The 12,725-nt window shown below is 34.8% G+C and overlaps 1 protein-coding gene across 1 annotated transcript; it reads right to left on the minus strand.

Annotated features, from left to right (window-relative positions):
- Positions 1–1,265: 1,265 nt before the first annotated feature.
- LOC105769228 (glucan endo-1,3-beta-glucosidase 1) lies at positions 1,266–4,485 on the minus strand. Its single transcript, XM_012589712.2, has 4 exons — positions 3,995–4,485; positions 2,592–3,902; positions 1,629–1,656; positions 1,266–1,530 (listed from the first exon to the last, which is right to left on the minus strand). Exons 1-4 carry the CDS (start codon positions 4,062–4,064, stop codon positions 1,371–1,373), a joined length of 1,569 nt encoding a protein of 522 aa, XP_012445166.1. The 5' UTR covers positions 4,065–4,485; the 3' UTR covers positions 1,266–1,370.
- Between the last annotated feature and the right edge of the window lie 8,240 nt (positions 4,486–12,725).

Consider the following 12,725-nt stretch of genomic DNA (forward strand, 5'->3'; position numbering starts at 1 on the left):
GATCGTGACTATTGCCCGTCACGTGATGTGTAGTCAGACCGGTTATGGCCGCCTGATGTTTGACTGTGACTTGGTTTTGGTTTGACTTTTAGTTTAGCCCTTGAAAACAAAAGAGGAAAACAAATCAAAGCTTGTAATCTTATGCAAAATTTTAAGTAAAGCCTGTCAAAGTCACAAGACAGGGCTCAAACCCCATCACGTGCAAGCTTGGAATCACCTAAACATCATGTGACCCTGTCCTTTTTTTTAAATTAATGTATGTTTTATGTCTGCCTTACAATTTTTGAAGTCCCTCTCAAGTTCAAACTTAAATTCTCTTTTTGAAATAACAATGTGCATCCAACACTTGTACTTGCCAATCTATCTTTTTCGTTTTCGAGAGGAATGGCACAATTAGTAGAGTATGGCCAAAAGAAAGAATCATGGTCAGAAAAGTCCTCTTTTGATGGGGCAAATAAAAAACTATGGGACGCCTTAATGCCTAGTAAGCTACCAAATTCAACACAATGCTTCAAAGCAAAGAAAACAGACTCCATGACTGGAGTGAGATTAACGAGAACAGTACCACCATTTCAACAGTTAAAGCCGGTTTAGTTTCCACTTTTACCTCGGGAGTTACAGTTCGGTATTGTACAAGGTTCGGCTGATGTCTCGTCTGCCCCACAAACAGCTACATACGTGCAGAATGGGATCCACAGTGGACTGTCGTGCTTTAAACTAATGCACCGTCCAGTTCCAGTAACAGCAATGTTAGGTAATCAGGTGCCTTTTCATGATGGTAAAAGTTTAAGCTTTTTCTTCTTTTTTAGTAGTGAGAAACACAATACCCTACAGCGACAAACATGATCCAAGGTCGGGGCTGGAAAAGGGTTTATAAAGCTGCTTTCTTTTTTGTGAAAATTGCCTTTCCTCATTGACATTATGGGAATCTTGGAAGCGATTACATCTACACTCGCACAAACTGTTCAGAGATGCTAAGAAACAATGACGAGATTTTTTTTTTTTTTTTTTTTTTAGATTCATTCAAAAAATTCCTTTTTGTTTTAATCAGATTCTATTGATCCTGGCCATCAAAAGTGACTACAATTGATCCATTTCTCCTGCTTGATGATTACATGTTGCAGAATCATCACACTTTCTGCTAACTGTTTACGGTTCACAATCATCACATTGATTACATACAATATCAGCTCTCAAATAGTTATAATCACCATGCTCAATTAACGCATTCATTCAACGACTCAGCCTAGTCTGGTCTCATCAGATCATCATCAAAGATATTCTTTTCACCTTTGCACAAAAAGAGATCATCTTGAATTCAATGCAAAACAATGATACATTTTCAAACAGATATATTTTTATTATCCTCCTCATCGAGTGGTAACAAAAGGAATGAGTAACAAAATACAGAATGCTACAGTAGTTGCACTTATTTGGCTGCCGTGGAAAGTGTTGAACTTTAACCTTTCAGCTGCACCACTTACTTCTGTTGAGTTTAAAACCGTTCTCGTCTTGTTGCTTACCATCTTACTGCAAACAGAAATTGAAATTTTCAACTACATAATGCTTAACAAAAAAATTTATAAAATCAGGAGTTAAGTGATAAGAATGGCTGATATGTGTCTCACCTTCCTGGAAATACACAACTTCCGTGACCTGCAAATATACCCAAAAAATTTAGTAAAGAGAACATCTCAGATTTCTAACACGGTATGAGTAAAATCAGTGCTAAAAAGGAAAATGGAGGAACAATGATCAAGTGATAGACTCGACTTGGACCTGTAAAACCTTTCATAAGATACAAGGCAGTAATAGAAAGCACAAAGAAAAGACATTTTCTTAGGCAATCTAAATATGAAGATAGGCCAATGGCCTAGCGAGGTAATGCTGGGCAGTGGGGCTCACTAGGAACCAGGGTCCGAACTGAAATCTTAGTTCTCCGCTTGAACAAGAAAATGTTATTCCACGCCCTTTTCCACTTTCCAATCACAAACAGAACCCATGTGACTCTGCCAGGTAGAAACTGTTCTTTCTTAGAAGTGACCTTTTCCCCCAATGAGTATCCCTATATACGTGACTTGTAACTTGGAAGGTGGATTATTCCAAAAGCTTTACTTTATGGCTTCTGCTAACATAGCTTTATATTTTTAAATCAAACAACTTATGGTTAAGAAACTTGTTAGCTCTAAAGATTATTAAGTTGATAAATTAAGCATCATTCTCCTATCACTTTTTGCCTTGGGGTCCTTCGAACTCAAGGCATTCATGGTGCTAGAACTTGGCACTTGATTGGCTAAATACATTGTTCTAGAGTCTAGACTATGGAAAATGCACAACAGTTGGGGACTAAAGCATCTGATTCTTGTGCTAAGGAACTTGATCAAAGGAAAACACGCAAAAAAGACTAACACCGAATGTCAAAAATATCCTCATTTCCAATTTTCATCGAAATTGTTCAATCACAAGATAGAGCTAAGCACTTGGATTACTAACAACTTATAACAGCTACAGCAACAAATTCAACTCCATGGAGAGGCAATGTAAAACTTACAACAAATGTTGTTTTATGGAATGGATGTAGTAACACTTACTTGGGTCAGTGGTAGTTATCATTGCCACACCCTTGAAATCACAAGACCCAGACGCTTTCCCTTCCATCTGATAATAGCTATCAAAGGCATAAGAAGCATGGTTCTTCACATTGTTAGGCTGGTAGCAGCTCTCCCCTGGTTGAATCTCACTGCAATTTGCCCTCCCAGGACCACAAGCCCAGTCCAATGCTGTCTGCAATGTCTTTGAATCAACCCCATCCATTGCAATACAAAAGGTCTGATTAGTTGTATCATTTGCCAAAAAGGTCCCACTTCCTGATACATGAAGCAAATACACTGGGGTTGAATTTGAATAAAACAATCCCCAATTCGCCTCAGACACCGGAGGTGACCTCAAATCCTCATTGAACAACTCATAAATATACACACTGGAAGTGATTTCTGGATGCAGAGGGGTTCCACTACGGTCTAAGACATGCTTAATAAGATTCGAATTATAGGTATCAGCATTGTCTTTAGTAGCATAAGGCTCCTTCGAGTCCCCCTTGGAAGGCCACCCACTCTCAGTAACAAGCACCACAACATCGGTAACATTTAAATTCTTCATAGAAACATATGCAGCATCAATCATAGCATCCAGCACATTAGTGTAATGCAACAAAGTATTAGGATCGACCATTTCTTTAGATGGTGTCAATGGCTTAAACAAGGAATTATCCAAGGGAACCACACCCTTATTCTCCATAAACACATAATAAGGATAAAGATTCATCATTAAAGGCGAGCCAGTTCTTGACAAAAACTGAAGCAAAGGTACCATAACTGAAGTCAAGCTTTGGTTAAAGTAAGCCTGAGAAGGAGGAAAGGTATCAAGAATGATAGAAGCTGCATGTGGGGTTGAAACCTTGATTTGCGTATGCAAATTTGCAGCCACTAAGGCACCGTAAAGAGACTGAATTGCAGGAAGCAGCAAAGGAGCTGAGGACGGTACGGTTGTTAAAACCTCATCTCCAACAGCAATACCAGTGATGAGCGTTTCCGGGTAGTAAGCGACGACGTATCGATCGATCCAAGAAGCAGCAGTGGTGTTGGATGATCCTATTGCCAAAAGCTGGTTATTTGGTACACTGATAATGACCCGGATCTTTGTCTTCGCCAATGCTTTGAGTATGTCTTGATTTGCGTCATAAAGTCGAATGTGCGAAATTTTTTGCACTTGCAAGAATGAAACCAAGTCCGTTGCTGATAGCAGATCTGAGACATCCGTGCCTAAGTTAACACCCACAAACGGTTCTTTATCTTGAACCTGACTTTGCTGCTTGATTTCTTGTACTAAAGTTGATGTCTTTGCTGCATAAAAGTAAATACTATAAAAATTGAGTCTTTATTGGCTTCTCTAATTTCTAGTAAGCTATTTTTTACTGGGGTTTTTGAGACATTACCTGTTGAAGGAACTGTAAAGCAAAAGCAAATTATGAGAATAAGATAAGTGGTAAGCTTAGAGTTCGCCATTGAAGAGGAGCTTCAGCTTTACTTGTGCATCCTCTGCTTCAGTCTCTGCTAGAAATCCTAACATTATCTTTGCAAGCTTTCCTTTCTATTGGTGGCCACTGGTTTTACTTATCCTGTGGGATTTATATTTGGCTGTGCTTAGGATTGACTTATGAGGTCTACACAACAGTAACAAGAAACAAAGCTACTAACTTTTATCAAAAGAGATAAACAATTTCAGAGTCCTTTGGGTTGGGGGCTTAACTGGGTTTTTCTTCTTTGCTTCCCCAAGGAGGTTTTTTTTTCTGGTACCATCCATTATTCAATTTCTAGCCGCACATTTACTATAATACCCCTTGGAGCCGACAACTAAATTTGGGATTTTTTTTTTTGAGATTTTTGCCTCGCACGACCAACGAAAACTTTCTATTTCTCCAAATGGATTGTTTTTGTTTGGTGAAGAATGACTTTGGGAAAAGTGCAAAGGTGATAATGTGATAAGTGATGGGAGAGGAGGGCAACATCGTAAATGGCTTGTGGTGAGTTTTTGAGATGTTTCATGAATACAGGCTGGCGATTTCAGAGAGACGTAGTAGCAGCTCCTCTTTTAAGTCTTTAGCCGCTTTCAATAGCTCTTTTACTACTACTCCCACGCTCCACAATTGACACACACGCTCTATTGGCTGATTTGCCTAGCGTGCAGCCGCCAGCCGTAGGCGTTTAGCATTCAACCAGGCCAACTTTATGAAAACTAAACTCACTTGTTCCAAGTTCCCTTTCAAAACTAAACTACAGCCACCCAAATGCCCTTTCAAAAGTTCCAAGTTTTATCATATTTCCTTTTAATTTGCCTCTTCTATTTGCTTGAGCTTCAATTTTACCACCCACCTATGAAGAGAACCAGTGGTTGTGACTTGATGATCTGTGACTGATTAGATTAATAGATTTAAGGATACAAAATTCCCTTTCCTAATATCTAAGGATGTTTTCAAGGTTTTATCCAGTTGTTTGTCTGTCTGTCATGATTAGAATATTTTGGTATTTTCAGAAGAGCCTCGAATCTGCTTCAGGAATTAATCTTGACTCTTGTATTTTGGCTCTGACCTTCACTTCTAGATTCCAGATGATAGCTACTGTGTTCCCATTCTAGCCATCATCAATGAGATGAGCTTCGACCCTAATGAGCCTAGGTTTGGATGGGTTTTTTTTGTTGCTGTTGCTTGTTTTCTCTACCTATTTGGCGGATGTGTTGTCACAGTCTCACTTTGATAGCGAGGGTTCAAGTTTTAGGTTGCGTTGCGCAGTGACCTTTCTCATGTATGTGGTTGGACCTTTGTTTTTCGTTTCTTCTATAAATGAAGTTTACTAAAGAAGGGTTAATGAATCTGAGCCGCCAACTCCATCAAAATGCACGGCTGTCTAAAGTACTATTTGCATAACCGGGGTGTGGGAGAAAATTCCAAACAGTATGAAGGCAATTATTACGTGATGAACATGGAGGATACCGCCAAGTATGAAACAAAAAACAACAGCATCTCTGCTACACCATAACAAGCAACTGGTGAGTCACGAGCATAAACACAGTACCTGCATGGCGTCACATGTTGGGCTCACAATTGTCCACAAATATTATTTGTATTACTATTTTTTTATTCTTTTCGTTGTTTGTGTTTGTTTAGGCTTTGATGCTTTATATATCAAGGAATGATAAAATGGTATATAGATGTCTTGATTGTTTTGCATGATGGTGTGGGTTTAGATATTAGATTGTCTGTTTCCAGAATTTCGTTTCTTCATAGAATGGAATGTAAAATGATGTTCGTGTGTTCAACCAATCATTCTTGATTTAGATATTAATAATTGATTCTGATTTAAATTTTAACATAATTGGAGAAGAAAAAATACTTGATTTTCTCACATTGCCTTGCCTGCCCCTTTTTTCCTGATTAATAAATTATTATTCGTGCACAAATGTCGGAATCAAATTTGAAAAAGCAGGAGTGCTTTTTAATCGTACAGAAACTATATTTAAAAGGGAAAAAAAATAGAGAGTAAAGTAGTATTTGGTCTATGGCAGCTTGTCTTTATTTTTATTTTTCTTCATATTAGTTTCAATTTTTTACAATTTTTCATATTTTTCTAAATTCTATATAATTTAAAAATATTAAAATAGTTACACATTAAGTTTATAAATCAATATTTCCTTCAGATTTTTTTAGAAAGCTTAAGATATTGGGCTTTGCAGAGGTTTTGAACTTTTGGGGCCTCAAATAAAAATAAAACTTTGCAAGCAAAGCTGGATTTCTTTTCATTTGGGCCCGAAGTAGATCAAGATAAGCAACAGATTCCCTCGTTGTGAAGTTACTGGAAATAATCAGGGTGAAGCTAAAACAAATTTTTGAGGGGCTGAATAAAATTTTAATTTTTTATAGTTTATATCTTTATAATTTTTAAATGATTAAATCAAATTTTTATAATTTTAGGGGGGTCAAACTATAATTTTACATTTACTAATTTAAAATTTTAAAAAAATTTAAGGTCCTAAATAGAAATTTTCTATTTTAGGGTGGGTCAAGCCTCTGCAGCCCCCTTGTATCCGTCTCTGGCAATAGTGGCTTAATTCACGACTTTAACCACGAAGTATACTTAATTTTTTGTTTTGATATCTAAACTTTCTTTTATTCTTGTTTGATATCTAAATCATCATTCTATGATCTAATTTTTTAAATGATATATCATTTAAAAATTAGTGGTGATTATAACATGACAACCGACCTTTTTAATTTAAAAATATATATTTATATATCAATTTTAAAATTATAAATAAATAAATAAATATAAATTTCACAAAATATATAATAATAAGTATAAAAAATAAATTTCATTAATTTCATAAAATAATTAAATGTTTTTAACCTAAAAATCTAGCAAAATTTCTGGGTGTTCTTATCCTATTCTTTATGTGTGAAAAGAGAAGAATAAGTGTCTCTTATATTTTAGTTAACAGTAGCCTAAATAAAACAAATCAAAATTGTACAAATTCCTTTAATTAAAATTTTGTTTAATTATATTTATTTTGTAAAATATAACGTCAAGAATGACAATATATCACAAAGAAAAGAGAAATAAAATAAAGAACACACGATTTTTACATGAAAACCCTTTCGGAAAAAAATCACGGGTAGAGGAAAAGAAAATTCATTATGTCAAATTCGAATGATTATAAGAAGAGTTTCAACTACATCTATTTATAGGTTGAAAAAACATAATTCTAATCAAAGTCAAATATATTATGTTAATAAATGTTAAATATATTATACTCATAAATACTAAATATTCTAGAAAGAATATATATTTTGTTGAACTTGACTTGCAAGCAATCTCTTAGAATTTGGATCACACAACTCTAACAATCTCCATCTTGACACGAATTCTCAATGCACAAGTTTTTCACCTCTTTCATAAAACCCCTTAAGGGTTTAACTTCAACAATGAACATCAACCAAGTCTAAGCAATGCTCAAACTTGGTTATAAGAAGTGACTTAGTCATCATATCTGCAGGATTTTCATGAGTACTAATTTTACTCACAACAATATCACCACGACAATAATATCACGAACAAAATGATACCGAACATCAATGTGTTTTGTTCTCTCATGAAACATTTGATCTTTTGTAAGGAAGATGGCACTCTGACTGTCACAAAATATTGTACTGATTTGAAGGTCTTCATTGAGTTCACCAAATAGTTCCTTCAACCAAATAGCTTCTTTACAAGCCTTAGTAATCGCCATGTACTCAGCTTCTGTGGTAGACGAAGCGCCTGTAGTTTGCAAAGTAGCTTTCCAAAATTTAAGCAAACATCACAAGTACCTCGTAAGTATCTTAAAGTCTACTAAACTGCTTTCTAATGTTCTTTACCGGGATTCACCATGTATCTGCTAACTGCACTGACTGCATATGATAAATCTGGACGTGAACAAACCATAGAATAAATGAGAGATCCCACTGCACTAGATTATGGAACATGTGACATGTACTCAATCTCATCATCTGATTATGGAGACAAAGCTGATGAAAGTCTGAAATGGGCTGCTAAAGGAGTACTAACAGGCTTAGCACTCTGCATATTGAACCTGCAAAGAACTTTCTCAATGTACCCCTTCTGACTTAGGTCCAATTTACTTGCTTTTCTATCTCTGAGAATCTCCATACCAAGTATCTTTTTTGTTGGCCCCAAATCTTTCATCTCAAATTCTTCACTTAGTTGGGCTTTGACATTTCTTATCTCTCATTTATCTTTTGCTGCTATCAACAAGTCATCAACATAAAGGAGTAGATACACAAAAAAACCATCACTGTTTTTCTTAAAGTAAACACAACTGTCAAAACTACTTCTTTTGAAATCATGAGAAGTTATAAAGGAATCAAACCTCTTGTACCACTGTCTTGGTGACTGTTTCAGACCGTAATGGGACTTTTTCAGCAATCAAACATAGTCTTCTTTTTCTGAGACTGTAAAACCCTCTGGTTGTTGCATGTAAATATCCTCCTCAAGTTCTCCATACAAAAACGCAGTTTTTACATCTAACTGCTCAAGCTCTAAATCATGCATGGCCACAATACCAAGCAAAACTTGAATCGAACTATGCTTCACAACCGGGGAGAACACATCTGTGAAGTCCACTCTTGAAATTTGACTGTAACCCTTTGCAACAAGCCTTGCTTTATATCTGGGTTCTTCAACTCCTAAAATTCCTTCTTTCTTTTTAAACACCCATTTACAACGAACAACCTTTTTACCTTTAGAAAGTTTCACAAGATCCCATGTTTTATTTTTGTGAAGTGATTTCATCTCATCTTGCATAGCAAACATCCACTTTTTTGAGTCTTCACAGCTAATCGCCTCAGAATAATTAGATGGCTCTTGGTTTGCATCTATATCTTCAGCCACATTTAAAGCATAAGCAACTAGATCAGCCTCGGCATACTTATTTGGAGGTTTAATTTCTCTTCTAATTCTGTTTTTAGCGATAAAGTATTGTGGTAAAGAAGCAACTCTATTATGAATTTTGGTACTGGCTTGAAGAGTCAACTCTGTTGTAGATTCTGGATTAATCTGGATTAATCTGTTGTAGATAAGTTAGGTAGCATAGCAGTTTCATCAAAAACAACATCTCTGCTAATCACAATGTTTTTATTTTCAGGACACCAAAACTTATACCCTTTTACACCAACTTTATAACCAAGAAAAACACATTTAATGGATTTCGGTTCCAATTTGCCATTATCAACATGAGCATACGCAGGACACCCAAAGATCATTAAATCAGAATAGTCAGTAGGATTACCATACCATACCTCTTGTGCAATCTTTTTCTCAATGGCAATGGATATAGATCGGTTGATAAAAAAACATGAAGTAGAGGCTGCTTCGGCCCAAAATAACTTTGTTAACTTGGCATTTGACAACATACATCTAACCTTCTCCATTATTATTCTGTTCATTAATTCTGCAACGCCGTTTTGCTGTGGAGTATGACAAACTTCAAGTGTCTCACGATCCCTTCTGGCTTGCATAGTTTATTAAACTCATCAGAACAGAACTCTAAGCCATTGTTTGTACGAAGGTATTTTATTTGTTTTCCTATCTGTTTTTCAATCATAGTTTTCCAAGACTTAAATGCAGAAAACATATCGCTTTCTTGCTTCAAGAAGAACGCCCAAACTTTTCTGGAAAAATCATCAATAAAAGTTAGCATATAATTAGCTTCACCTCTCGAAGGCACTCTAGATGGCCCCTACAGATCAGAATGAATATACTCCAACGTTCCCTTCGTGTTATGGATTCCTCTACTTAATCGAACTCTCTTTTGCTTCCCAAAAACGCAGTGCTCACAGAACTTTAGTTTGCAAATTCCTTACCCATCAAGAAGTCCTATTTTGCTCAATTCTGCCATACCATTCTCACTCATATGCCCTAGGCGCATATGCCAAAATTTAGTAATATCAGCATTTGACAAGGAAGAGGAAGCGACAGCTGCACCACCAGTAACAGTAAAACTCTGCAAAATATATAACTTGGCAGTCTTTCTTTGCCCTTTCATCACAACTAGGGAACCTTTGGAAATCTTCAAAACCCCACTTTCAGTTGTGTATCTATACCCTTTTGAATCAAGAGTACTTAACGAAATTAAATTTCTCTTCAATTCTGGAACATGTCGCACATGACTAAGTGTTCTGACAACTCCATCAAACATCTTAACTTTAATCGTTCCAACACCTACAATTTTACACAAAATATTATTTCCCATCAAAACAACACCTTCAGACACTGTTTCATAAGTTGTAAATCAATCCCGATTGGGACTCATGTGGAATGTGCAACACGAATCAAGGATTCATTGTAACACCCATTACCCGTATTCGATGCCGGAATAGAGTACGAGGTATTACCAGAACACATACACTTTTAACCATATTAAACCGAGTTGTAAAATTTCATCTAAACTAAAACTTTCAAATTGTTATTCTTGATTCACTAATTAGGGTTTACGTGGCCCAATATACTCACAATCTTTCACTTTCTCGTCGTATAAATTTATAAATTTTCACTTACTTGTTGAATTCATCACGAGTACCTGAATTGATCCGTATCATTACATATTCTTTTGTCGTTACATTTTCCTATTTAACTATTTTAATATATCAATTACTCAATATCTCATAAGCTAATTGTCACATATACATCATCCATTCATCTCTCATACAACTATCAATATTAGCCACAAAGTTAGTACAAATTTTCTCTATTTGATGTTAAACCAAAACTCATTACTTCATTACCAACTAACCTTACTAAATATACAACTTATACTAGCCCAAGTGTTTAACCATTCACCCATGACATAAATATATTTTATCTATTATTGCGAATATAGATGTGCTACCCAAATCATAATTCACCTCACATAGTAACAGAGTTAATTTTATCATTTTTAAATAAATTACAAAACAAGTTATAAAACAAAATATAGATACATTTTAAACCTCACCAATAAACAAATTCTCATGGCATTAAATAATTATCACGCATCAAAGACAAACGTACTTGACATTTCCATCACATAAACCGAATTAATCAGTGCAACCTTAATGATGTAATCATCCTTTTAACTTACTTAACCAAGCCAAATTATATCATCATCTCACACATAGAATGACCCACCTATCATACTTCTCAATTATGTCACTTAATAGACCAAATATATCTAACCTTTATTATCATGATCAATCCACAACCAAAATACATCCATATATCAAAATTACCACACACATATATATATACAATGACTAAATTTCTTAAACATTTGATCAATTGCTTTTCAATACCGCAATAATTCTTTCAATACCAATATGTATTTACCATTGACTGATTATAATCGGGCATATAACCATTTATACACAATTCATTCATATATTTTATTTTCCTCCTCCTCCTCTCCATTCCACATCCTTAATGTATATAACACGCTTAATAACATTATACATAATTTCATTACTCACTTATATGTAGATTTAAAGCTGCCCATCTGAGCCAGAGTCACTAAATTATTTTATTCCGGAGCTACGGAGCTCCAAATTAAAATCCGTTAATTTCCACTGAAACTAGATTCATATATATTTTTACCATAAAAATTTTAGAATTTTTGACATAGCCAATAAGTACAGTTTATTCTTTAAAATTTCCCCTGTTGCACTGCTCGACAGTTCTGACCTCTCTTCACTAAAAATTGATTATCTCATTGTACAAAATTCGGATGGTATTCCCGTTTATTTCTAAAGAAAATAGACTTGTTCAGGATTCTAAAAATATAAAGTTTAAACCATAATTAATTTTGTACAATTTTTAATGATTTTCCAAATTCAGAACAGGGGATTACGAAATTATTCTGACTTTGTCTCACCAAATTTATTATATCTCATGATTTACAATTCTATTGCTTACACAGTTTCTTCTATGAGAAACTAGACTAAATAAGCTTTAATTTCATATTTTACTAATCTTCTAATTCCATTCCCACGATTTTTGGTGATTTTTCAAAGTTGGCACACTGCTGCTGCCCAAAACTGTTTTAGTGCAATATATTGATTACCATTTTGACCCTAAACTTTTAACACATGACAATTTCATCCCTAGGCTCGGAAAATGGAATTCTTGCAACTTAATCCTTGTTCCAAGCCTAATAATTCTCATACATATCAATAACAGCCCATGGATTCCATGAAATTTTAGAGTTTTTCCACAATTTCAATATTTTTCAACTTAATCCCTAAAACATGTTTTCATCCAAAATTCTTTAATAAAACACCTTTAAACATCCATTAACATATCAATTTCATTATAAAATAACAAAAATCATATGAACTTATCAATGGTATCTTCCTAAACTTTCAACGAAATGAAAAACTAGTAAAATAGTAAGTTGGACCTAATTGTAAAAGTCTAAAAATATAAAAATTTCAAGGAAAAAGTAAGAATTACACTTACTTGAAGCTAAACAGCTCTAAACCCTCTTCCATGGCTGTTTCCCACCGAAATTTCAAGAAGATATGGTCTTAAAATCCTTAAAATAAATTTTGGCCACATAAACTTTATTGTAATTCCAATTTTGTCCTT

Source organism: Gossypium raimondii, chromosome 5, assembly GCF_025698545.1.
Source record: "Gossypium raimondii isolate GPD5lz chromosome 5, ASM2569854v1, whole genome shotgun sequence".
NCBI classification, from domain to species: Eukaryota; Viridiplantae; Streptophyta; class Magnoliopsida; order Malvales; family Malvaceae; genus Gossypium; species Gossypium raimondii.

What these genes read in the sequence shown, in the direction of transcription:
- LOC105769228 (XM_012589712.2), bottom strand. Translation starts at nt 4,064, where the DNA reads ATGGCGAACTCTAAGCTTACCACTTATCTTATTCTCATAATTTGCTTT. An exon ending in GATAACTACCACTGACCCAA is followed by an intron (nt 1,657 to 2,591) that starts GTAAGTGTTACT and finishes GTATATTTGCAG; the next exon opens with GTCACGGAAGTTGTGTATTT. An exon ending in AGTTGTGTATTTCCAGGAAG is followed by an intron (nt 1,531 to 1,628) that starts GTGAGACACATA and finishes TTCTGTTTGCAG; the next exon opens with TAAGATGGTAAGCAACAAGA.